The sequence below is a fragment of the Ornithorhynchus anatinus genome, chromosome 1, assembly GCF_004115215.2.
Source record: "Ornithorhynchus anatinus isolate Pmale09 chromosome 1, mOrnAna1.pri.v4, whole genome shotgun sequence".
Taxonomy (NCBI): domain Eukaryota; kingdom Metazoa; phylum Chordata; class Mammalia; order Monotremata; family Ornithorhynchidae; genus Ornithorhynchus; species Ornithorhynchus anatinus.
Window position 1 is genome coordinate 84,862,562 of NC_041728.1, and position 24,451 is coordinate 84,887,012.

General features: G+C 45.3%; 1 protein-coding gene across 3 annotated transcripts; it reads left to right on the forward strand.

The window, feature by feature from the left end:
* The first annotated feature begins 824 nt into the window (after positions 1-824).
* On the forward strand, positions 825-21,961 carry DDX43 (DEAD-box helicase 43). 3 transcript variants are annotated; one of them, XM_029067390.2, is made up of 17 exons: positions 826-1,250; positions 5,808-5,863; positions 7,508-7,640; positions 9,301-9,429; positions 10,898-10,979; positions 12,741-12,897; positions 13,022-13,140; positions 13,579-13,689; positions 15,032-15,173; positions 15,661-15,761; positions 16,822-16,909; positions 17,832-17,959; positions 18,197-18,306; positions 18,571-18,709; positions 18,925-19,012; positions 19,172-19,319; positions 21,452-21,961. In XM_029067390.2, the coding sequence occupies exons 1-16, from the start codon at positions 974-976 to the stop codon at positions 19,280-19,282; spliced, it is 1,971 nt and encodes a 656-aa protein (XP_028923223.1). In that variant the 5' UTR covers positions 826-973; the 3' UTR covers positions 19,283-19,319; positions 21,452-21,961. The 3 variants fall into 3 exon arrangements, with proteins under 3 accessions (XP_028923300.1, XP_028923223.1, XP_028923446.1); XM_029067467.2 differs by lacking the exon at positions 9,301-9,429 and having other exon boundaries at positions 825-1,250; XM_029067613.2 differs by lacking the exons at positions 12,741-12,897; positions 13,022-13,140 and having other exon boundaries at positions 827-1,250.
* The last annotated feature ends 2,490 nt before the right edge of the window (positions 21,962-24,451 follow it).

Sequence of the window (24,451 nt, forward strand, 5' to 3'; positions counted from 1 at the left end):
GGCGAGTCACTTCACTTCTTTGGGCCTCAGTTCCCTCATCTGGAAAATGGGGATTAACTGGGAGCCTCACGTGGGACAACCCGCTGACCCCGTATCTCCCCCGGCGCTTAGCACAGTGCTCCGCACAGAGTAAGCGCTTAACAAATACCCACATTATTATTAAGCGCTTCCTATGTGCCGAACACTGTGCTAAGCGCTGGGGGAGATCCAGGGTGGTGAGGATGCGAGGCTCCCCGCCTTCATCCCCATTTGGCAGGTGAGGTCAGTGAGGCGGGGAGCAGCGCAGGGGGTGAGGCCGGCCTGTGTGACTGTGGGCAAGTCACTTGACTTCTCTGGGCCGCAGTGACCTCATCTGTCAAAGGGGGATGGAGACTGGGAGCCTCACGGGGGCCCAGCTGATGCCCCTGGATCTCCTCCTCCCCCGGTGCTTAGCACAGAGTAAGCGCTTCCCCAATAGCCACATCATGAAGCAGCGTGGCTCAGTGGACTCCAAAGAGTCCAAAGAGCACGGACTTTGGACTCCAAAGAGCACGGGCTTTGGAGTCGGAGGTCATGGGTTCGAATCCCGGCTCCGCCACTTGTCAGCTGGGTGACTTCGGGCAGGTCCCTTGACTTCTCAGGGCCTCGGTTCCCTCATCGGTCAAAGGGGGATGGAGACTGGGAGCCTCACGGGGGCCCAGCTGCTGCCCGCTGGATCTCCTCCCCCGGCGCTTAGCACAGCGCTGCGCACAGAGTAAGCGCTTCCCCAATAGCCACATCATTAAACCGTCCCGCGTCCGGACCAATGGGGGCCCGCCCCGCGCCCGCCCTCGCGGCTGATTCGCGGCGGCCGGTGGCGGGGCCGTTACACGGGGCGGCCGGAGAGCGGGAAAAAGGGGACAAGGACCGGCCGCGCTCCCCGCTCGACGCCTCCCGGCCCGGCCCGGCCTCTCCCTCTCCCTCCCCCCTGTCGCGACTGGAGGCCGCGCGCGATATGTCGGACTGGGAGTCGGAGGGCGACGAGGCGGGCGGCTTGCCGGGCCGGAGCCCCGCCGCCCCGTGGGAGGCCCTCCGGGAGGCGGCGCGGCCGGCCGGCCGCAGCCCAGGGCGCGGGGGAGGAGGAGGAGGAGGCGGCGGCGGCTGGTGGAGAAGCGTGGCGGGACCCCGGGAGCCGAGCCCCGGGACGCCCTTGGAGTTCCGCAGCTTCCGCTACAGGGACGCGGCGTCGCTCTGCTTCACCTTGGAGAGCGCGCTCATCGGGGCCGTCATCGGTCAGTTCTCCCCAACCCCCGGATCTTCTCCACCGGCTCGGACCCTTCTTTCCCGGAACCCCCTCCCGGAACACCTACCTCTCCAGGTCCTGCTGGACCCCTACCCCCCCCCAGACCCTCCTGGACCCTCCCGGACCCCCCCTGGGTCCCCCCAGATCCCTCCTGGACTCCCTCGGACCCCCTCTAGACCCTTCTGGACATCCCTCCTGCCCCTCCTGGGACCCCCCCCCAGACCCTCCTGGACACCTCCAGACACCCCCAGACTCCCCTCTAGACTTTCCTGAGGCCCCCGGACCCTCCAAGACCCCCCCCCCAGACCTCCTAGACCCCCACCCACGACCCCTCTAGCCCCCTCGTGGACACCCCCTAGACCCTCCTGGACACCCTTCCAGACCCTTCTGGACACCCCTCCAGACCCCCCTCGGCCCTTCAGCACCCCCCCCAGACCCTCCTGGATCCCCCTAGAACCCTCCAGACACCCCCTAGACCCTCCTGAACCCCCCCCAGACCTCCTCTAGATCCTTCTACACCCCCCCCCCAAGACCCCCTAGATACTCCTGGATCCCTCTAGACCCCCCCCCCAGACCCTGGACCCGCCCCAGTCCCCCCAGACCCACCTGGACCGTCCCCCCCAGGCCCCTCCTGGGCCCTCCTGCACCCCCCGACCCCCTCCCCCCGAGACCTTCTGGACCCTCGGGCGGCCAACCGTCGCCGGGACGCGCAGCCTGCGGGGCTCGGGCCGCTCCTGCCTCCCGACGCCTCCTGGGACCCGCCTCCTAATCATCATCAGTATCATCATCATCATCATCAGTATCATAACGGCATCTGTTAAGCCCTTACTAGGTTCCCGGCACTGTACTGAGCGCCGGGGAGGGTAGAGGCGAATGGGGTTGGGCTCGGTCCCCGTCCCGCGTGGGGCTCGCGGGCTCCATCCCCATCGTACGGATGGAAAAACTAAGGCCCGGGGAAGTCATCGAAATAATAATGGTGTTGGTATTTGTTAAGCGCTTACTCTGTGCAGAGCACCGTTCTAAGCGCTGGGGGAGATACAAGGGAATCAGGTTGTCCCACGTGGGGCTCACAGTCTTCATCCCCATTTTACAGATGAGGGAAATGAGGCACAGCAAAGTGCCTTGCCCACAGTCACACAGCTGACAAGTGGTGGAGCTGGGATTCGAACCCGTGTCCCCTGACTCCAAAGCCTGGGCTCTTGCCACTGATCCACGCTGACTGAGCCAGGGTCACACGGCTGACAGGTGGAGGGGCCGGGAGGAGAACCCATGACCTTCTGACTGCCGGGACCGGGCTCCGTCCATTAGGCCGTGCTCCCCCGGGCGCTCAGTACAGTGCCGTGAGAAGTAGTGTGGCTCAGTGACAAGAGCCCGGGGGGGGAGGCAGAGGTCATGGGTTCGAATCCCGGCTCTGCCACCTGTCAACTGTGTGACTGTGGGCGAGTCACTTCACTTCTCTGGGCCTCGGTTCCCTCATCTGGAAAATGGGGATGAAGACTGTGAGCCTCACGTGGGACAACCTGATTACCCTGTATCTACCCCAGCGCTCTGCACATAGTAAGCACTTAACAAACACCAACATTATTATTATTAAGCAGCGTGGCTTAGTGGAAAGAGCCCGGGCTTGGGAGTCAGAGGTCATGGGTTCTAATCCTGGCTCCACCACCGGTCAGCTGGGTGACTTTGGGCCAGTCACTTAACTTCTCGGTGCCTCAGTGACCTCTGTAAAATGGGGATGAGGACTGTGAGCCTCACATGGGACGCCCTGATGACCCTGTATCTCCCCCAGGGCTTAGAACAGTGCTCCGCACATAGTAAGCGCTTAACAAATACTAACATTATTAATCCCGGCTCTGCCACTTGTCTGCTGTGTGACTTTGGGCGAGTCGCTCCACTTCTCTGTGGCTCAGTGACCTCATCTGGAAAATGGGGATGAAGACTGCGAGCGCCACATGGGACAACCTGATTACCTTGTAACTACCCCCAGCGCTTGGAACAGTGCTTGGCACATAGTGAGAGCTTAGCAAATGCCATCATTATTATTAATCCGCACGTAGTAAGCGCCCAGTAAATACCATAGATCGAGTCAGCTCGTTGTGGACAGGGAATGTGTCTGTTCGCTGTACTCTTCCAAGCGCTCAGTACAGTGCTCGACACACAGTAAACGCTCGATAAATACGAATAGGTGTTGGGCTCCGCGCCCATTTACCCTACATAGATTGTGAGTCTCATGCGGGGCAGCGATCGATTCCGACCTGTTAACTTGTACCTACCCAATGCTTAGAACAGTGTTTGACACAGAGTTAGCGCTTAATACCATTTAAAAAACCAAAAAACAGCCCTGTGGTGAAGGGTGGGGGTCTGAGCGGAGAGAGAGGCTGCAAAGACCACCGTGTGGGGGAGGTTTTCAGGGAACCTCTCTGGTTTTGTAGTTTTAAACAACCTCAAACTTCTTCACTATAATATTTGTTGAGTGCTTATTATGTGCCAAGCACTGTTCTATGCACTGGGGTGGATGCGAGGTAATCAGGTTGTCCCACGTGGGGCTCTAGGTCTTAATCCTCATTTTACAGATGAGGTAATTGAGGCCCAGAGAAGTGAAGTATCTTGCCCAAGATCACACAGCTGAGAAGTGGCTGAGTGGAGATTAGAACCCACGTCCTCTGACTCCCAAGCCCGGGCTCTTGCCACTGAGCTGTGCTATTTCTCTATTGCTCAGAATAAGACAGCCAACGACTTCCCCTTTAGTGGACTCTGGAGGGATTTTTTTATTAATTTTTTTTTAAAAAAAGGACTGACTTGCTGCCTGTTAAAGTACTAAGGCTGGTCCAAAGTGCCATTTTAATGAAAAATTTTCAGGTGCAACTGGCAGTGTAATGTAACTTTTTTGGATTTTATCACCTGACTGCTTTTGACATCTAAATGGGGGTAGAATAGGTTCGATGCAAGTACAAGTTGGCTAACGGGGTGGAAACGTTTCCATGTGAGGATTGACAGGATGTTTTTTTCTGGTTTTTGTGAAGCGCTATGTGCCAGGAACTATACTAAGTGCTGGGACAGGTAGAAGCTATAATCAGGTTGGACACAGTCCATGTCCCTGATGGGGCTCACAGTCTTCAGCTTCGTAACTGAGGTACTGAGGCACCGAGAAGTTAAGTGACTTGCACAAGGTCACAGGGCAGACAAGTGATGGCGTAAGGATTAGAACCCAGGTCCTGATTCCCAGGTGCCTGCTTTCACCATTAGGCAATGCTGCCGCTTGTTGTAAGCTACTTGACTAAAAACGACTACAGTTCTGTACCTGCCTTGCCCTCTCTTCCCCATTTTTGCACACTTCATTAAAATGGGCCCCCTCAGCCTTTCCCTATCTTCCTTCTTAGCAGTTTTCTCCCATAACCGGGCAGTCCCTGTACTTCCAGGATTGCTCAACTTTTTTAAAAAATTCAAAAAGATGGCTTTTGGAAAATCTGTATGTTATATCTGCTTTCCTCCATCACAGACTCATCTATATGCCTGATAAATTGCCCACTACGCATCGATCGATTGTACTTATTGAGCACTTACTCTGCTCAGAGCACCGTACTAAGCACTCGAGAAAGTACAATACAACAGGGTTGGTAGACACATTCCCTACCCACGACGAGTTTATAGTCTACGGCCATTAACTCTGGCCCATCTCTAGGACCTCTCCCTTTCGCTCTCACGCACACACTTTTCAGAGTAGTGCAAGAAGGCATCAGCTGCCGCTTTTTCAACTAAGAGTTCTTTTTCCCTCCCATCTCTCCGCTACCAACTCTGTTGTATTGCACTCTCCCAAACGCTTAGCATAGTGCTCTGCACACAATGAGTGCTCAATAAATGCCATTGATTAATTTCTCCAGCAGGATATTCTCTTGGGGGCTGATTTCTCCAAACAGATTCCCTGATGGTCCTCAGATGGATGTGGGGGGGGAAGAGGTAGGATCTCTGATTTCATTCATTTATTCATTCGATCATATTTATCGAGCACTTACTGCCATTCTGCATCTAAACAGAGAGTGGATGTCAAGGAGGGCAATTGTCATATTTTAACAGGATGTTTGAAAGAGTCACTTTGGGTAACACTACTGGAAAGACTCACTAATGCCACTTTTCTCAGGTTAACCTTTTTTTTTTTTTTAAAAAAAAAAAAGTATCTCTTTGCTTCATGCTCTTTGCAGACTTTAAAATCCAAGAGTATTTATCCCCCGGGGACTGAAAACCTTGCCGTTTTCACTGCCTTCCTTAGAATAGTTCTTAACAATGCGAAATAAAAAGGAAGAGAGCTTGGACAATTGAAAGCAGTAATACTAATTCTGCAGCCTCATTTTAAACATCAGTTATAATTCCTCTCCACCCAGTCTTCAACAGAGCTATTAACAGGAGCCCAATTGATCGCTAAAGGCTAACCAAAATATTAGAGGTGAGCTCCAGAAGCGGTGATTTCCTCATGAATAAGCAAGAAGCAATTTGGCCTTGAAAACCGTGGCCACTTTTGTTTAGTGTGTGAAAATGTGTTTTAAAACAGGTCGTGGTGGATCTAAAATAAGAGAGCTTCAAGAGTCATCTGGTTCCAAAATACAGGTAAGTGATGTGAAGTTCTGGCAAGTGCTTTTCCTGACAGGCAATCTCATTTTTAGAGTCCTCCTTGGGCTAGAAATCCAGAGCCATCTCCAAAGTGGTGTGAGCTCACTTTCAAGCCTCTGTGCAATTGACCCCGTGCACTTCCAGAACTTAGGTCGAGAAGCCAGCTGGAGTAACGGCGCAGGTGAGGAAAACACCTTTTCCCCTGGTCTCACGTCCTAAGTTTCCTTCCCAACTGTGACGTTGGGTTCACGGCCATCACAGCGGCGTCATTTCAACTCTTAGTTTTTCACTGCAACTTTATTAGAAGGAAATGGGAACCCAGTGGAAAGAGTAACAGGCCTGGGAGTTGGGAGTCCTGGGCTCTAATTCTGCTCTGACACTTGCCCGCCGAGTGACCTGGGGTAAGTCGCTTTACTTCTATGTCCCTCGGTTTTCTCATCTGTAAAATGGGGGTTAAATACCCTTTCTCCCTCCCCCCCCCTTAGATTGTGAGCCCCAAGTGGGCACAGGGACTGTACCTGACGTGATCATCTTGTATCTACCTACCCAGGGCTTGGCGCATAAAGTAAATGGTTAACAAATACCGTTGTTAGTACCGCAGTGCCATAACATGGCGGAGAATTGGATTTAAGGGGGCCCCGCTGCCAGAAATGCTGTTTCGAGACGGGATTTGTGACGGAACCTCTTATCGGCTTTTCATTAGTATTTTCAAAGGGAGTCAAGCTACCACTGCATCCATGTCTCCTATTACATGCTTGGAAAACTCCATGCTCCAGTACTCGCAGAGTCCAATGCCAGAGTTCGTTCTGACACTGCATCAAGACGACCCCTCCTCTTCCCCCCTGCCCCCACCAAAGTCAGATGAACCTCTCTAATAACGTAGGATTGAGTAGTATTTTTTTCAAAACTTATTAGAAAGTTCATTGAACCATTTGAGAGCTTACTGTGTGCAAAGACAAACACAGTCCTGCCCACAATGAGCTCACAGTCTAGAGGGGGAGAGAGACATTAATATAAAAAATAGAAATAAATGACAAATATTTACATATGTGCTGTGGCGATGGGAGGGAGGATGATTGAAGTAGCGTGTAAGAGCGGCGCAGAAGAGAATGGGAGGAGAGGAGGGGAGGGCTTAGTCAGGGAAGGCTTCTCGGAGGAGATGTGCCTTAGTACCTCCCAGGGAATCAGTGACAACCCTAAATGCCCCTCACCACGTTCACTAATTCGTTTCGTATTCTTGTCTCCACAAACTTCTTGCATGTTCCCCAGTATGACAGAAGCCATGTCATCTTTCACTTGTTTTCCAATACATATTTTTAAATCTCATCTTTCCCATTGAGATGCAACATAATTTTGGACAATATGGGGATTTTCAATAATGAAGCGATCATGCTGTAGAAAGAATGCCTGCATCAGAAGACTTCTTACCCGGAGGAACAAGTATTTAGGTTTTTTTGGCTTGTTTTTTTATGAATACCCTTCATCCATGTGGGACAGAAGTTGTGTCCAACCTCGTTATGTTGATTCCACCCTAGTGCTTAGTACGGTGCTTAGCACATAGTAAGTGTTTAATGAATATTATTATTATTATTGTTATCTAGGGCTATTCTCCCGTACTAACTTGTGGCGTTTGGTATTTAGATTGATAAGGGAGATTACAAGGCAGAAGTAAAGATCTTTGGTAATAAGGAGGCCCAGAAGAAAGCAAAATCACTAATCGATGAACTAATTAAAAGACAGGAACAAAGTTCCCCTTCAGAAAGACGCAGAAAAAGTAAGTAGTCTACATCAATTTAGGCCCCAAAGCCTTTTTACATAGATTTTACCCTGTTGCTGCTTTGCCATTTTTCCAAATGGCCCTGCACTCTAAAACCTAGTTTGCTGCTAAGTTTCTTTGTTTTGTTGTCTGCTGTTTTTTTTAAAATGGTATTTCAGCACCTATCGTGTGCCGGGCACTGGGGTAGATACAAGCTAATCATGTTGCACACAGTCCATGTCCCACATGGGCTGACAGTCTTAATCCCCATTTTACAGATGAGGTAACTGAGGCACAGAGACGGTTGGGGGTTGTTTGATGTGGGGTTTGTTTTTTGTTTTTTGGGGTTTTTTGCTTATGGCATTTAAATACTTACTCTGTACCAAGTACTGGGTTAGAAACAAGTTCATCAAGTTGGACACAATCCATGTTTCACGTGGGGCACCCAGTCTTAATCCCCATTTTACAGATAACGTAACTGAGGCCCAGAGGAGTTAAGCGACATGCTCAAGGTCACACAGCAGACACTTGGTGGAGCCAGGATTGGAACTCGAATTCTTCTGAATTCCAGGCCCACATGCCCTTTCCACGAGGCCACACTGCCTCTTGACCCATCTGGCCGCTTTTAAAGGACCTGTCCCACATTGATTCTGGTAGCTTTTTCTCAAACGGGATCCCACACTTCTCTTGTCATCACTGACCTAGTTTCAACTTCCGGGCTGAATTTCTGGGGGTGTTCTCTTGATCCAACACTTAATCTGATAAAATAGAACAGGATGAATTTTCCATTTCATTGTAATTGGAAAGGTCAAAATTTCATTTAAATTAATGGAGCTTTACGTGTTCCTCGTAATTGAAAACTTGCAAAACATACCTGTGTTGCTGCATCATTCAATTATTTTATAAACGGAGCCTGAATTTCGTGGCTAGCAGAAAAATTCCCTGTCCTGTGGTTTGGGTTAATAGCTTTACAGTTATGCTCGCATTGTAACCCTATGCAAGAAAATCACACCCCTAAAATTTCAATTAACTGCATAAACTGGGGACTCATAATCTATCTTTTGGTAGACCGTGTTCTTACATCTAGACCTGTAATTGCTGAACGAGAGTCTGACTGCTCACCAGGGAGCTTTATCGAAATTGCCAAGTACTGCAACGGTACCGTTTTTTGTTGTTGTTAGGCCAAAAAGCTTCAGGCCCCTGAGAAACCTCTCCAGGGTCATTTGGGAGCCTGCAGCAGGTTGATTGGGTATCTCCTCCTTTCAGGTGCCACTTCCAGACCCTGGTGCCTTTTTCTAATAATAATGATGGAAACTGTTAAGCGCTTACTATGTGCCAAGCACTGAGCTGTGGTTCTGTGCTATGATTTGACAGCACAGACTGGCCTGAGTGCAACGGCTGTGTCTTGCTCCTCGCTCACCTGTAACTAACCAGGGTCAAGTCATTTCCCAATCAGTTGGTTAAACCCAGTGAAAGATCCCGTTCGTCAAACTAAAAGCAACACGCCATATACGTGTTTCCGATACCCTCTCCTCGATACTTAAGCTAGTGGAGACCCTACAGATGAGATGCTTATTCGTGAACCTCATATTCAAGTCGTAGAGTGGCAACAGTAAGACCCGGATTTCCTGAAGGCAGAGCGTGATTTTCAGCAAACTTGCTAACTTTATTTGAACAGAATCTTCCATAATGCAAGATGATGTTGATTCTCATGGAAGTCCTGAGTCTGGGTCTCAGCTAAGACCAGTGATAGATTGGACATCCATCCGAGAGAACAGAGCAAAATATGAAGCTATGAAGTGGGCAGGTTGGTAAAATATAAAAAAAACACTTGATATGGTACCTGGATTTATGTATAAATACTGACAAATTATTCATTCACTCAGTCTGATTTCTCAAACGCTTGCTGTGTGCAAAGCATTGTACTAAGTGCTTGGTAAAGTGTGATATAACAACAAACAGTCACATTCCCTGCCCATGGGCAATCATTCATTCATTCAATAGTATTTATTGAGCGCTTACTATGTGCAGAGCACTGCACTAAGCGCTTGGAATGAACAAGTCGGCAACAGATAGAGACAGTCCCTGCCGTTTGACGGGCTTACAGTCTAATCGGGGGAGACGGACAGACAAGAACAATGGCAATCAACGGTACTGAGTGTTTACTGTGGCCAGAGTGCAATACTTAGCATGTGAGAGAGTGCAAATAGTATTTTTCTGAGGGATAAAGCTGTAGTACTCCAAGTAATAATAATGTTGGTATTTGTTAAGCACTTACGATGTGCAGAGAGCACTGTTCTAAGCTCTGGGGTAGATACAGGGTAATCAGGTTGTCCCACGTGGGGCTCATAGTCTTAATCCCCATTTTACAGATGAGGTATCTGAGGCACAGAGAAGTGAAGTGACTTGCCCACAGTCACACAGCTGACTAATGGCGGATCTGGGATTCGAACCTCTGACTCCCACGCCCGGGCTCTTTCCACTGAGCCATGCTGCTTCTCCGGTTGTAGACTGTTCACTTTTTTTTTTTAAAGTCATGATATTGCACATTAAGCTCTACAAATGTAGAACAGTGCTTATGGGAAATGGTGGTCATATAATTACTTCTGTCTGGTTGGTTGTAGTTATTCATTCCTTAAAGGTTTGCACAGAAAACCTCCTAAAAAAAAAATTAATTGTAGACTGTCACGTGTTGCTTTTTAAAATCAATATGATTGATTAAAATATTCAGGAGGGTAAAATTCATTCTTAAATGAACCTATATTTGAGAATCCACTATGCTTGGCGTTGGAACTAGACACATCTGAAATTGTATCTTTTACTGTGCCCGTGAGCATCTGGATTATCTGTGACCTAAAAAGAGGTGAAGAACCATTCAAACACGTAGTTGTTTCAAGTAATCAATTAATCAGTCAAACAATCACTGGCATTATTAAGCACTTAATGTGTGCAGAACACGGTTCATTCATTTATTCCATAGTATTTATTGAGAGCTTACTATGTGCAGAGCACTGTACTAAGCGCTTGGAATGTACAATTCGGCAACAGATAGAGACAATCCCTGCCCAATGACGGGCTCACAGTCTAAATGGGGGAGACAGACGACAAAGCAAAACAGAACAGAAGTGTGTAAGTGCTTGGGAAAGTACACCACAACAGAGTTGGTGGACACAACCCCAACTCTGTTGTATTTTTACTTTTTCCAAGTTCTATCTGCATGAAATATACTTTAGATTAAAAAAATGCTTGTTAAACATTTTAATTCTGTTTTTTAGACTTGCCCCCAATTAAGAAAGACTTCTATATAGAATCAAAAAGGACACACTCCATGTCACAGAAAGAAATCAACAACTGGAGGTCAGTAGTTTTAAATACTTTCATGTTCAATAAAATGTGATGCTGGTTATATGCTGTTAAAGGACTTAAAATCTCAAAATAAAATCCTTGTGATAAATTGCTAGCTTTTGTTTTTCGTTTGTTTTTTTGTTTTCCTGGCTGACATGACTGTCACCAAACTGTCTTTTAATGCATCTCTTAGGTAGGACTTTGAAAGTAGGTTAAATCTGCGGAAAGTGGAAATTAAAAGTAGCGCTGCATCTGAGTTAACTCCGGAATTGTTGAATAACTCTTCCACTTCTCACCTCTTCAGCTACCTCTTTTCCTAGAGAGAATGATTTCTGTCTTTAGTCTGTGCATAACTATTTATTTAGAACCACATGGCTCTAAATATAATGCAGGGTTCTTGTGGAACACTTGAGAGTTTGTAGTCTAAACTTAATTAACACTTATTGAGTACCTATTATGTGAAGAGGGCTGTTTTTGTCACTTGGGATCATACAGTAAGGGGAAGACTGAATGTGTCTCCTAAAAGTTTATAGTGTAATGCACAAATTTGCAATTTGCAGGAGCAAATGAAGGAAAACTCAAATATAACTATGTTGAGAAGCAGAGTGGCCTAGAGGGTAGATCCACTATCTGTGGCCTGAGTCAGAAGGACCTGGGTTCTAATGCTGGCTCTGCCACTTGTCTACTGATTGACCTTGGGCAAACCACGTCACTTCTCTGTGCCTCGGTTTCCTCCTCTGTAACATGGAGATTAAGACCGCGAGCCCCATGTGGAACATGGACTGTGTCCAACCTGATTAACTTGTATCTGCCCCAATACGTACTACAGTGCCTGGTACATAGTAGTGCTTAACAAATGCCTTTTTTTTTTTAAAAAAAAAAAAAAGGGTATGAACTAGTACCAGCCAAATTAATAATGAGACTAAGCTCATACAGCATACCATTATTAATTTAGAAACAGCTTTTCTGACAGTCTGTTGTTTTTGACACCTAGCCTCCTATATTATTATTGTCTGAGATACTATGCCAGACAATAATAATAATAACTGTGGTATTGGTTAAGTGCTTACTACGTGCTGGGTGCTGTTGGGAAGCGCCGGGTTGGGTACAAGCAGATCGGGTTGGACACAGTCCCTGTCCACATGGGGCTCACAATCTTAATCCCCATTTTACAAATGAGGTAACTGAGGCACAGAGAAATGAAATGACTTGCCCAAGGTCACCCAGCAGACAAATGGAAGAACTGGGATTAGAACCCAGGTCCTTCTGAGGTCCAGGCCCATGCTCTATCCCCTAGGCCACGTAGCTTCTCACCAACCTCGGAGAGAAATGCAAAGGATCTGGATTGACTAGGGGAGTTCGAGAACCCTTAAAGAAATGCTCTAGGATCATGAAAAGTCTGCATTCTTCCAGAAAACGGCACATGACATCACGTGGTGGAATAAAATCTACTTTCATCTAGGAGCAAAAATAAACCAGAATATGGAAGGGCTGTCTATGAAATGACATGACCAGTGATTAGTTGGATTTGTATTCTAGAGGAGGTGGGAAAGACAGTGATCTGTCCGGTGGGTAGGAAGGTAGAAAAGTGTTCAAGTAGGGGGAAGAGTAGGAGTAAGGGGCCAAGTGGGAGAATCGAGAGTGAGGTAGAGTTTGAGGAACAAAGAGTACAAAGCTGGGATGTAGTGGGTGAAGAGAGTTGAATGGGTAGCTTTAGAGGGAGGGGAGTACTTTAACATTAAGTGTGAACCATTTGAAACTTTCTAATTGTAGGGAAAAAAATAATAACATCATGTGTGATGACCTAAAAGATGGTGAAAAACGCCCCATTCCAAATCCCATATGTAGATTTGAAGATGCATTTCAGCATTATCCTGATGTTATGGCAAACATAAGAAAAGTTGGTTTTAAGAGACCAACACCTATTCAAGTAAGCCTTATATCTAACTCTGTGTTTTGAGTTTACTGGGCAGCTCAGCCTAAACTCAACTGCAAACTTGAAGGGTGGCTGGCATGAAGAATTTATAGTCATCATCTTTATTATTTCATTTCAGTCTCAAGCGTGGCCAATTGTCTTACAAGGCATTGATCTTATTGGCATAGCACAAACAGGAACTGGAAAGACATTAGCATATCTAATGCCTGGCTTCATTCATTTGGATTCACAACCTGTGTAAGGATACCTATTGCTTTCCTTATATTTCACCTTAAGCTGTAGATCATAGGGCTAATTTTCTGAAGCAGATGCAGCTGATGTAGTTCATTGTTAAAAATAAGTATTTAGGTTATATTTGTATGAAACCTCTTTATAAAAATTCCAATCGATTTTCACTTCTTTGTCACAGCATCTTTAAGAAACTCTAGGAAAACTGCTTGACTTACCTGGGCATTATTTTACCAAGGCATACTTGCAGTTTGAAGCTTCTGTGGTGAAGTAAATATAACAAGATTTTAGAAAGACCTCAACTTTAGCTGATCCTGAAAAGGGAATTATTCTCTACCATAAGTCAGTCTTGGGATATTCCAATATTGAGAGAATTCAACATCTTCTGCATGGTGCTTTGCCTATTTTGTAGAATTATTGAATAATCGTGTAACTCTCATTCTCAAGACCCAGAAACAAGCGAGGTGGACCTGGCATGTTGGTTCTTACTCCAACTCGAGAACTGGCTCTTCAGGTGGAAGCAGAATGTTCCAAATATACATACAAAGGAATTAAGAGGTAAATTTGTTTTACTAAGTTTTTAAATGGGTTTGAAGTTGGTAGTCTCTCTCTCTCCCCCTCTCTCTCTCTCTATATATATAATATGTATTAAAATATTTTACATTGAATGTATTATTATTATTACTATTAAGTGCCGTCGAGTTGTTTCCGATTCATAGCGACTCCAAGGATATACTTTCTCCAGAACATCCTGTCCTCTGCCATAATCTGCAACCTTTCTAACAATAATAATAATGACGGCATTTGTTAAGTGCTTACTATGTGCAAAGTCCTGTTCTAAGTGCTGGGGTAGATACAACGTAATCAGGCTGTTCCATGTAGGTCTCACAGGCTTCATCCCCATTTTACAGATGAGGGAACTGAGGCTCAGAGAAGTTAAGTGACTTGCCCAAAGACACATAGCTGACAGGTGGCAAAAGTGGGATTGGAACCCATGACCTCTGACTCCCGAGTCCAGGCTCTTTCCACTTGAGCCATGCTGCTTCTCCGGTTCTTCCATTGTTGTTGTTATTCGTTCATTCATTCAATAGTATTTATTGAGCGCTTATTCTGTGCAGAGCACTGTACAAAGCGCTTGGAATGTACAATTCGGCAACAGATAGAGACAATCCCGGCCCATTGACGGGTTTACAGTCTACGGTCTCTGCCCATCTAGCTGCTGGTCTGCCTCTTCCACGTTTTCCCTGGATTTTTCCTAGCATTAGTGTCTTCTCCATAGAATTAGTCCTCCTGTGTGTATTTTGGACTGTGTCCAAAATATGCTAATCTAAGACGTCATTTGGCCTTCCAAAGATCACTTTGGTTTAATTTGCTCCAAACTCCATTTGTTTTTCAAGCAATCCATGGTATTCACAAAAGTCTTCTCCAACACCACATTTCAAAAGAATCGATGCCCTTTTTTCCTGTTTTTTTCACTGTCCAACTTTCAGATCCATACATTGTCACTGGAAACACCACAGAGTTGACAGTTTGTATTTTTATGGCGATTGTTACATCAGCACATTTCCTGATTTTTTTTTTTCCAGGTTCTTCATAGCAAATCTGCGTGACGTCAGTCTTCGGCGTATTCCTCGTCTGCTAGTTCCTTAATTATTGATTATCGATCCCAGGAGAGAGAAATCGTTAACTATTCCAATCTCTTTTCTCTGTCCACTACAAATGTGTTTAAAACTTCCAGTTGTCAGGATCTTTGTTTTCTTGACATTCAAATATAGGCCCATCTTATTTGCTCTGTTCCTTAACTTTGAATAATAAGCCCTTCAAATCTTCTTCACTTTCTGCTAGTAGGGTTGTATCATCAGCATAACGAAGGCTGTTTACATATTCGTATTTTTTGTAGCACTTGCATATATGGTGGTGGAGACAGGAAGGGTCAAATAAGCCTTGTCACCAAAGGTGTTGATATTGTCATTGCTACTCCTGGAAGACTGCATGATCTTCAAATGAATGACTTTATAAACCTGAGGAGCATAACCTATTTGGTAAGTCAACTTCAGTGGCATTTATCCAGTGCTTACTGTGTGCAGAGCACTGTACTCACAAGTACTTGAGAGTGCAATAAAATTGGTCGACACATTCCCTCCCTACATCGAGCTAACAGTTTAGAGGAGGAGACACCTTAGTATATGGAAATAACCCATATAAATTGTATTATAATTTTGCAGCTCACATATAAAATCCCCAAAATGGTATTATTTGTTGACCAAATAAGACCTAAATCTCAATAAACTTGAAACTGACATTGCGGTCCCAGACTTCAGTCTAGGTTCCCATCTCCATTTAATGAAGTCATAGTTAACCCTGTGTGTGTACTTGTTTGTTGCAGGTGAGATATTTGTATCATAAAAGCTTTGGCTGTGGACCAGGCGGTGTCCACCTCCCATAGTAATAGCTCATAAATAATAGGGTTATTTTGAAATGTGGTCTTGTTGAAAAGATCCTTTATTCCACTCTCTAACCCTCCCACAGGTTTTGGATGAAGCTGACCGGATGCTAGATATGGGATTTGAACCTCAGATAATGAAGATTCTATTAGATATACGGCCAGATAGACAAACAATCATGACTAGGTATGTAAATTTTGATCATCCCATTTCTGAAATACAATAATTTGGAAGCTTGGTCATCAGTTTTACTTTTTATGTTCCCCCTAGTAGGCTATATAGAAAGTTTATTACAACCCCTCTTCTCTTGAGCTCGAACTTTAAAGAGAACCAACACATTTTAGTTATTGTTAAAATTGGCCACTATATATATATATAGAGAGAGAGAGAGAGCACATTTTAGATAGGTGTGGCTTCCTTAAGTGTTAGACATGTTCAACTCTTTTCTCAATATGTACATAATAATGCTGTAGTAGTAAACTCATCCTTCTCCAACTTTAATCTCTAAAATAAACCTATAAATAGCCAAAGAAATATGTACATTTCAAAGTCGAGTTTATTGAAAAGACTGAAATCCATATAATATTTTTGGTTTGATTTTGTCTTTTCCTTATGCCTTTTTCCCCCAGTTATTCCACTTTTGAGTTCCCAGTTCCTACATAATGTCTGTGTCCATCTTTTCAGGTCTTCGTATCTCATTTACTTTCTACGTGAATTCCTTTTTTTTTTGGATATGTGTTACTCTGTGTGGACATCTAATCTATTAATATTATTAATCTATTAAAGAGAAGCAGCGTGGCTCAGTGGAAAGAGCACAGGCTTGGGAATCAGAGGTCATGGGTTCTAATCCCGGGTCTGCCACTTGTCAGCTATTTGACTTATGGCAGGTCACTTAACTTCTCTGGGCCTCAGTTACCTCATCTGTAATATGGGGATTAAGACTGTGAGCCCCACGTGGGATGCCCTGATCACCTTGTATCTCCCCCAGCGCTTAGTACAGTGCTCTGCACATAGCAAGGGCTTAACGAATACCATTATTATTATTATTATTATTATTATCTACATTTTTCTGCCTGATTCACTCTGTCCTATATGTACCTATATGTATGTCTTTGTTTCATTTAACGAATAAGACCTATGAAAAAAAAACTATATATATGTACACATATATAGATATTTATACCTCTAAATATATATTGGTCACAAATATATAATGTGACCTAGATTCCTATTTTCCATTCTTCAGTGCTACTTGGCCAGATTCTGTTCGTCGCCTTTCAAAATCATATCTGAAAAATCCTATGATTGTTTACGTTGGCACCCTGGATCTGACTGTAAGTTGAGTAACTGAGGCTTTCTGTGCAGTGTTTCAACCAGTCAGTCAGTGGTATTTGAGCGCTTAACTGTGTCCAGAGTAGTGTACTAAATGCTTAGACTGCATGTGCTCTGCACAAAAGTAGGCACTCAAATACGACAATAAAACAGACTTAGTAGACATGTCCCCTGCTTCCTGAGAACTTACAGACTAGAGGAGGGGACCGATTATTAAAACAAATTGTGGATAGGTACTCAAGTGCTATGGGGCTAAGGATGCGTGACTATCAAGTGCTTATAAAAGATACAGGACCAAGTACTTAGGTGACACAGAAGGGAGAGGGAATAGGAGAAATGAGGGCTTAGCAGAGGAAGCCTCTTGGAGATGTAATTTTAATAAGGCTGTAAAGGTCGAGAGAGTGGTCATCTGTCATAGTTTGGGGTGGGGGAGCCAAGGTGGTAGTTAAAGAACAGTTGGCTTTTTAACTCAGAAGGAAGAGCAGGAAATAAGCATCATTATTATTATTATGGTGTTACTATGTGCCAAGCACTGTCCTAAGCAAGATAGATTCAACGTAATCAGGTTGTCCCATGTGGGCCTCACAGTCTTAATTCCCATTTTGCAGATGAGGTAAATGAGGTACAGAGAAGCATCGTCAATGCTTCATGGAATAATGAGAATCAACCTTTGAGACTCTAAGTGTAGACAGATTAAACTTTTAGTGCTGTAACACACTAAGACTCATAGAAGGAAAAACTTCTAAGGAGTCCAAAACCTGTTGATATCCAATAAAGTTGTCTTGGGATTTTAGCTTTGAAAGGATGTTCCTAATTATTTTGCAAAACTTGTCATGTTTGTTGTACCGAGTGTCATTTCTAAATCTTGTAAGTCTTAAATTAATCGAACTTGTGATTTGATTCTTATTATTAAAAATGTTATAGGCAGTGAATACAGTGGAACAAAAAGTAGTTGTTATCCCAGAAGAGGAAAAACGATCCTTCATACGGTTCTTCATTGATGCAATGAAGCCGAAAGACAAAGTCATCGTCTTTGTTGGAAGAAAACTGACGTAAGAAATTTTATGTTTAGCCAGCTTGTTCACCACCTACATTCTTCGAGATACACTTACGGTCCTCTTTAAATCAACCTAAAGGCCGCATCTCTCCACTGTTTCATTTCAAAGAATAATAATATATAATATGTAATATTAAAAATTATAATAAATCAAATAATCTTTGATTTAGTAGTGACTTAGTATATATTTAAAGCCTAGTCAATTATATTTGTTTGGCTTTTTATCTTTTAGAGCTGATGATCTGTCAAGTGATCTTAGCCTCCAAGGAATTCCTGTCCAGTCTTTACATGGCAACAGAGAACAGTTCGATCGTGAACAAGCTTTGGATGACTTTAAAAAAGGTACATTCATGTATATATGCTGTTCAGTTAGGTTTGAGCGGTGTGATTTATTATGGCTATAAACTATATGGCATTGCTACACTTCAGGATAGCTCAGTTCCTTTCCAAATGGTCATGGGTAGTGCATAGCAACAGAAGTTGTCCAGTGATTACGGAAGTTGTTGGGGGTTTTTTTCCAAATAAATACCATATTTAATAGAGCAGCACTTGTAAGCAATGTGCTTACAAGTAACCCCAAAACATTCTGAATTGCATTTCTTACAGGGAGAGTACGGATACTTATTGCTACAGACTTGGCATCCCGTGGCCTTGATGTTCACGATGTCACACATGTGTTCAACTTTGACTTTCCACGGAATATTGAAGAGTATGTCCATCGAATAGGACGAACTGGGAGAGCAGGGTAAGTCTGTAGACAATATAACTCTTCATTGGAAGTTAGCAATCCTAAACTTTACCACTTACCTTTGAAACACCTATTCCTCCTAAACTCTGCCCTGTGAACGTCTTGAGGAGCACGCAAACTCTCAAAGCCCCTTGGACATATTTTAATTTGTCCTAATTTGGCAGTAAACACAACCAAGTGAATTTACATAGCTTCCCTTTATTATTTCTTAGAAGGACCGGAGAGTCTGTCACCCTGGTCACCCGGAATGATTGGCGGATTGCTTCGGAATTGATTAATATCCTCGAAAGAGCACATCAGGTAAAAACACAAAGACTGCCTTAAAGAAAATCTGCCGTTTACAATTTTCTGTATTTCAAAACCTCGTCTTATGCACAAGCAATGGCTGACTATATAGCCAATCTACAGTTCCTGGAAGCTGAAAATGTTAAGTCAAATTGTCATGTGTGTTAATTTCAGAGTGTGCCTGAGGAACTCGTGTTAATGGCAGAAAGATTCAAACTCCACAAGGAAAAAAAAGATGTGGAAAAAGGTGGAAAATTTAGCGGGAGGTCCTGGAAAGGTTACTAATCTTTTGGAGTCTTGGAAAATTACTGCCCCACCCCAGGTAATAACATTGACTGTATTGCTTTTCCCCAAAGTCAATTTCCTACCTTTCCTAGCAATGCTGAGACATGATGCAGTATCTCTGAGTTAATGAGAGTTGGTTCCACCTCCCAGGGCCCTAGGAATGTGGTAGAATAAGAAACCATCCCTTTTTTAAGTGTAAGACTTGGCTCACTTTCCTTCTACTGAGAGGCAGAGAGGTTTCTGTAGTGATTTACAGAATGTTAACAATAATAATAATAATAATAATGATGTTGGTATTTGTTAAGCACTTACTAGGTGCAGAGCACTGTTCTAAGCACTGGAGTAGATATAAGGTAATCAGGTTATGTGAGGCTCACAGTTAATCCCCATTTTACAGATGAGGGAACTGAGGCACAGAGAAGTTCAGTGACTTGCCCAAGGTCACACAGCTCACAAGTGGCAGAGCTGGGATTCGAACCCATGATCTCTGACTCCCAAGCCCGGGCTCTTTCCACTACACCACAGGAGCAGAGTGGCCGAGTGGAATGTAATCCCAATTCCACCACTTGTTTGCCGTGTGACCTTGGTCAAGTTACTTATCTGTGCCTCAGTTACCACATCTCTAAAGTAGAGATTAAGACTGTGAGCCCAGTGTGAGACAGAGACTGTCCGACCTGATTACCTTCACACAGTGCCTGGCCCATAAAAAGCACTTAAATACCATATTTTTAAAATGTAGGCAGAAGAGAATCACTAGGCGACTATTTTAATAATAATAATAATGGTGGTATCTGTTAAGCGCTTACTATGTGCAAAGCACTGTTCTAAGCGCTGGGGGGATACAAGGTGATCAGGTCGTCCCACGTGGGGCTCACAGTTTTAATCCCCATTTTACAGATGAGGTAACTGAGGCACAGAGAAGTTAAGTGACTTGCCCAAAGTCACACAGCTGGCAAGCGGCGGAGCTGGGATTCGAACTCATGACCTCTGACTCCCAAGCCCGGGCTCTTTCCACTGAGCCACGCTGCTTCTCTATTTTGTGGTCAAAGGATAACCTTGAAGCTGCAACAGGGGAACGGCCTAGTTCTGAGGGTCTGCATCTTATATCTGGCCATTCTTGGAACCTACCGTGGCAGCACAGGCACTTAAAAACTTCTTGGGGCAAGAGAAAGTCCCCACCAGCCCTCACTGCTGGAGGGGTTTGGGGGATACTTAGGAGCAAAAGGCAGAAACCATTCAGGTGACATGGGGAGGCCCAGCTGGGGCTTTGTCAGTGGTTCTCAGACCACCCATTTGTACTGGGGAGTCGTCACCCCAATCCACCAGGGAGGAAGTCCCTCCCGCTCCAGGAAAGAAATCTCCCCTAGTGCCCCTCCCCCTGCTCTTCCTGGAGGCTGTGGTAGGAGCAGGTCTTAAACATCTCCTTGCAGTCATGGGAAACCCTCCTCTCACCCCTGAGCAGCACAGCCAAAACCCAGCACCTGGGCAAGGGAAGAACGAAGTCCTGCTCTACCCGTCCTTGGAGATCTTAATGCAGCCGCTGGGGGAGGGGGTGGCTGGTTCCCGTGCCCCATCACGTGGGCACTGACCTCTCACAACCCTGGCCAAGGAAGGCAAAGAAAGTTACCTCTTCGGATTCCAGCCCATTCCCTACTTCTACTGACAGCAACAGCTGATGCTGCTAAGAATCATGAGAAGCAATGACGTCGTCATATTACATCACTCCCCATAAAACCAAGGCCTGGGCCCTAATCCAGCTCAGTTAACTGCCAAGCAGGTCCATCACTGGGGGTGGAAGAGGATGATTTTAAAGCTATTGGATTCTCAATGAAATATGTTTACTTAGTACAACGGGCTCTTTACACACCATTTGTCCAGATTTCATTTTTGTTTGGTTCTTTTGCATAAAAAGGTGGTTCACCCCTGCCTGGCGCAAATCACCGTAATTTTTCTGCTTTCCAAACTAACATACGGGCTGGAATCCCTTAGCTGTCCCCTCCGCCTTCCTTCCCTCCCCCCAGTCGACCCTAAACCAGAAACCTGTCACTTCCTAGCCTCTGCAGACCCGTATTTTCAGTTTCACCAAAAGTTGCTTAAGACAAAGGAAACCTTATTGAGTTCAAGAACACCAAAAACTAATTTGATTCTGTTTCTCACTTATATTTTCAGGAATATGAATTCAGTTGCAAACTTCCAGTGGAGAGTCTAGGTGCTTGTAAATTTCCTTATAGGCGAGAAATTAAGTTGCATACATTAGTATCTGGAGATGTTTGGTCTTCTATGTAGAATTATTTAAAGTCTAGAATTTTAAAAATATATTTTGTACTTTGTTAATAAAAAATCTAACCTTTTTAAAGGGTTGGAGTCTCATTTCCTTACTAGTAACTCCCTCTCCCCACCCCCCACCCCCCGCCCACTCCTTTACTACCCTTTTCGTACACACTCCAAGTGGAATTTGGGGATGGTGTAAAATACGGACACTTGAAGTGCCTTGCTTCACCAACTATTTAGTGCAGTGTGCTGAAGGATCATAATGTAAATAGCCCAAATGTGAACCAATCGTTACAATGTTTAAGTTGGAAATGAACCCTATTATTTAGTAATGATTAGCCTTAGTGCTGAACAGGATATATTGTCAAGTAAAAACTGTGTGCTGTGAATAAAACGTATGAAATAAAACCTTGATCCAGTCCTTCCTGCGGGGGGTGGGGAGGGAGGAGGTACCTTTCTTAAATATTAAAGGTCTGAAAAAACAAATCTAGGAAAGACGAGCCTGAGGCGTTGTGTTAATTAACCTCTACTAGTTTCCCTTCTTTCTCTCAGGCCCTCCTCAGCCCTTGCGTTTTATTTAGGGATTTGTTCACCACTGTCGACTAGCTCTTGATTCTCAAGTCTCAAGGACCCAAGGACAATTCAGCCATCTTCTCGGGGTACCACCGGAATAAGTAGTTATTGCTGTGTGTTACCTCACCTTGATCCTTCAACCCCAACTCCTCCCCCACATCATCCCTCTAATCCTGTCCCTGCTCCGGCCCCTGTCAACGCACTCCCGTCCAACCCCTCCCTATCCTTTGGGCTGTCATCTCAGAACCACCCCCACCTACCCTACCCTCAACCCCCACCCCGCCACCACAGCCCCATTAAAGTGTGGTCTGTGGAACCCCCACTTCATCACAGGGAAGCTTCCCTTCATCCTTGACCTGTTCCTGACCCAGTCATTACTCCTCCTCACCATCTCTGAACCCTGACTTTCCCCAAATGACAGTGTCCCCTGATGCTCTCTCCGGGGGGCTAGGGGGTTCTCATCTTCATCCACTGCCCCAAACTCACTGGGAAAGGAGTTATTAGCTTCCTTTGCATGCCCTAGTAGCACTTTTGCACCATTCCACCTCCATCCTTTTCTTTCCCTTCCTTCAAAGCCCATATCATCTGCTTCTATTGCCCGCTCCAGATTCTAGTAATGGTCATCTACTGCCCCCCCACAGGTCCCACCTCCAACATTTTTAACCATTTTAACCATCCCTTTCTCACATTCCTTCTTTCTCCATCCCTACATTGATCTCTGGGGACTTCAACATCCACACAGATGTTCCTATAGACAGATGTTCCTGTAGACCCTTCCACTGCCTGCTTTCTGTCACTCCTCAAGTCCTGTGACCTCCTGCTCCACCCCACCTCACCTACACATCTATTTGGACACCTGCTCAATCTCATCATTGCTAGCCACTGCACAATCACCAACACCAACAAGCCCACACCAACTTGGAAATCCTTCCATCTGACCACAACCTCCTCACTTGCCTGCTCCCTCACACACCTCCTCCCCACAAATCTGTTCTGTTCCCCCACAGAGACCGCTGATTTTTTGACCTCATCCAATGTTCTCAAATCATCATGCCCCATTTAGCCTCCATATCCAAACCACGTCCCTTGATGACCAAATTAATGCTTTCAACACTACTTTCCTTACTGAACTCAACTCACTCGCTCCCCTGTCCCTTCGGCGATCTTGTCCCACTAATGCACAGCCCCAGGTCACCTCGACAACCCATTTCCTCCACTCCTGTGCAAAACCCACAGAGCGCTACTGGCAGAAATCTAGATATAGGCCTACTTCATCCACTTCAAGTTTATCCTTGCTTGCTTTACCTCTGACCTCTCCTCCATCTGGCAAAATTATTTCTCCATTCTTATTGACACCGATGCCCATCACCCTCACCAGTTGTTCCAGACCTTTAACTCCTTCCTCAAACCCCCTGCCCCCCACCCTACCTTCCCCATCCCTTGTCCCTAATGACCCAGCCACCTACTTTATTGAGGAAAATTGACACTATGAGGCATAATCTCCCCTGCCCCTCCCCGGTCCCTCCTCCCTCCTGCCCCTCTTCAACTCTCCTATCTTTCCCAGCAGTATTTTTAGAGGAGATTTCCTGCCTTCTCTCAAAATCCACCCCCTTCACCTCCACCTGCAACCCTATTACTTAGCACCCTGTCAAAACACTTGCCTCCTCTCAAACTGCCATCTTCAACTGTTTGGTCTCCAGTGGCTTCTTTGCCACTTTCAAACATGCCCATGTTTCCCCTATCCTAAAAAAAAACCCTCCTCTGACCCCACAGGTCCCTCCAGTTATCACCCTATGTCTCTCCTACCATTCCTCCAAACTCGAGTGAGTTGTCTATACCCAATTCTCTCCTTGACCCCTTCAATCTGGCTTCCATCCTTTTCTCTCCTCAGAAACTGCCCTCTCAAAGGTTACCAATGAGCACCTTCTTGCCAAATCCACCTGCCTCTACTCCGCCCTATTCCTCCTCCTCGACCTCTCTGCTGCCTTTGATACTGTCGACCGCTCCCTTTTCCTGAAAACGTTATCCAAGCTTGGCTTCACTGACTCTGTCCTCTTCTGGTTCTCTTCCTATTTCTCGGACCGTTCGTTCTTAGTCTCCGTCATGGGCTCCTCCTTTGCCTCCAACTCCGTAACTGTGGGTGTCCCTCAAGGTTCAGTTCTGGGTCCCCTTCCTTTCTCCATCTACACCTACTCCCTTGGAGAATTCATTTACTCGCGTGGCTTCAACTATCACCTCTACGTGGATGATACCCAACTGTACATTTCCAGACTTAACCTCTCTCCCTCTCGGCATTCTCACATTTCCTCCTGCCTTCAAGACATC

Bases quoted from the DNA above. Each gene is read 5' to 3' on its own strand.
- DDX43 (XM_029067390.2), top strand. From the start codon at position 974: ATGTCGGACTGGGAGTCGGAGGGCGACGAGGCGGGCGGCTTGCCGGGC. The intron at 13,141-13,578 runs GTAAGGATACCT...CTCATTCTCAAG, and splicing joins CATTTGGATTCACAACCTGT to ACCCAGAAACAAGCGAGGTG. The intron at 17,960-18,196 runs GTAAGAAATTTT...TTTATCTTTTAG, and splicing joins TTTGTTGGAAGAAAACTGAC to AGCTGATGATCTGTCAAGTG.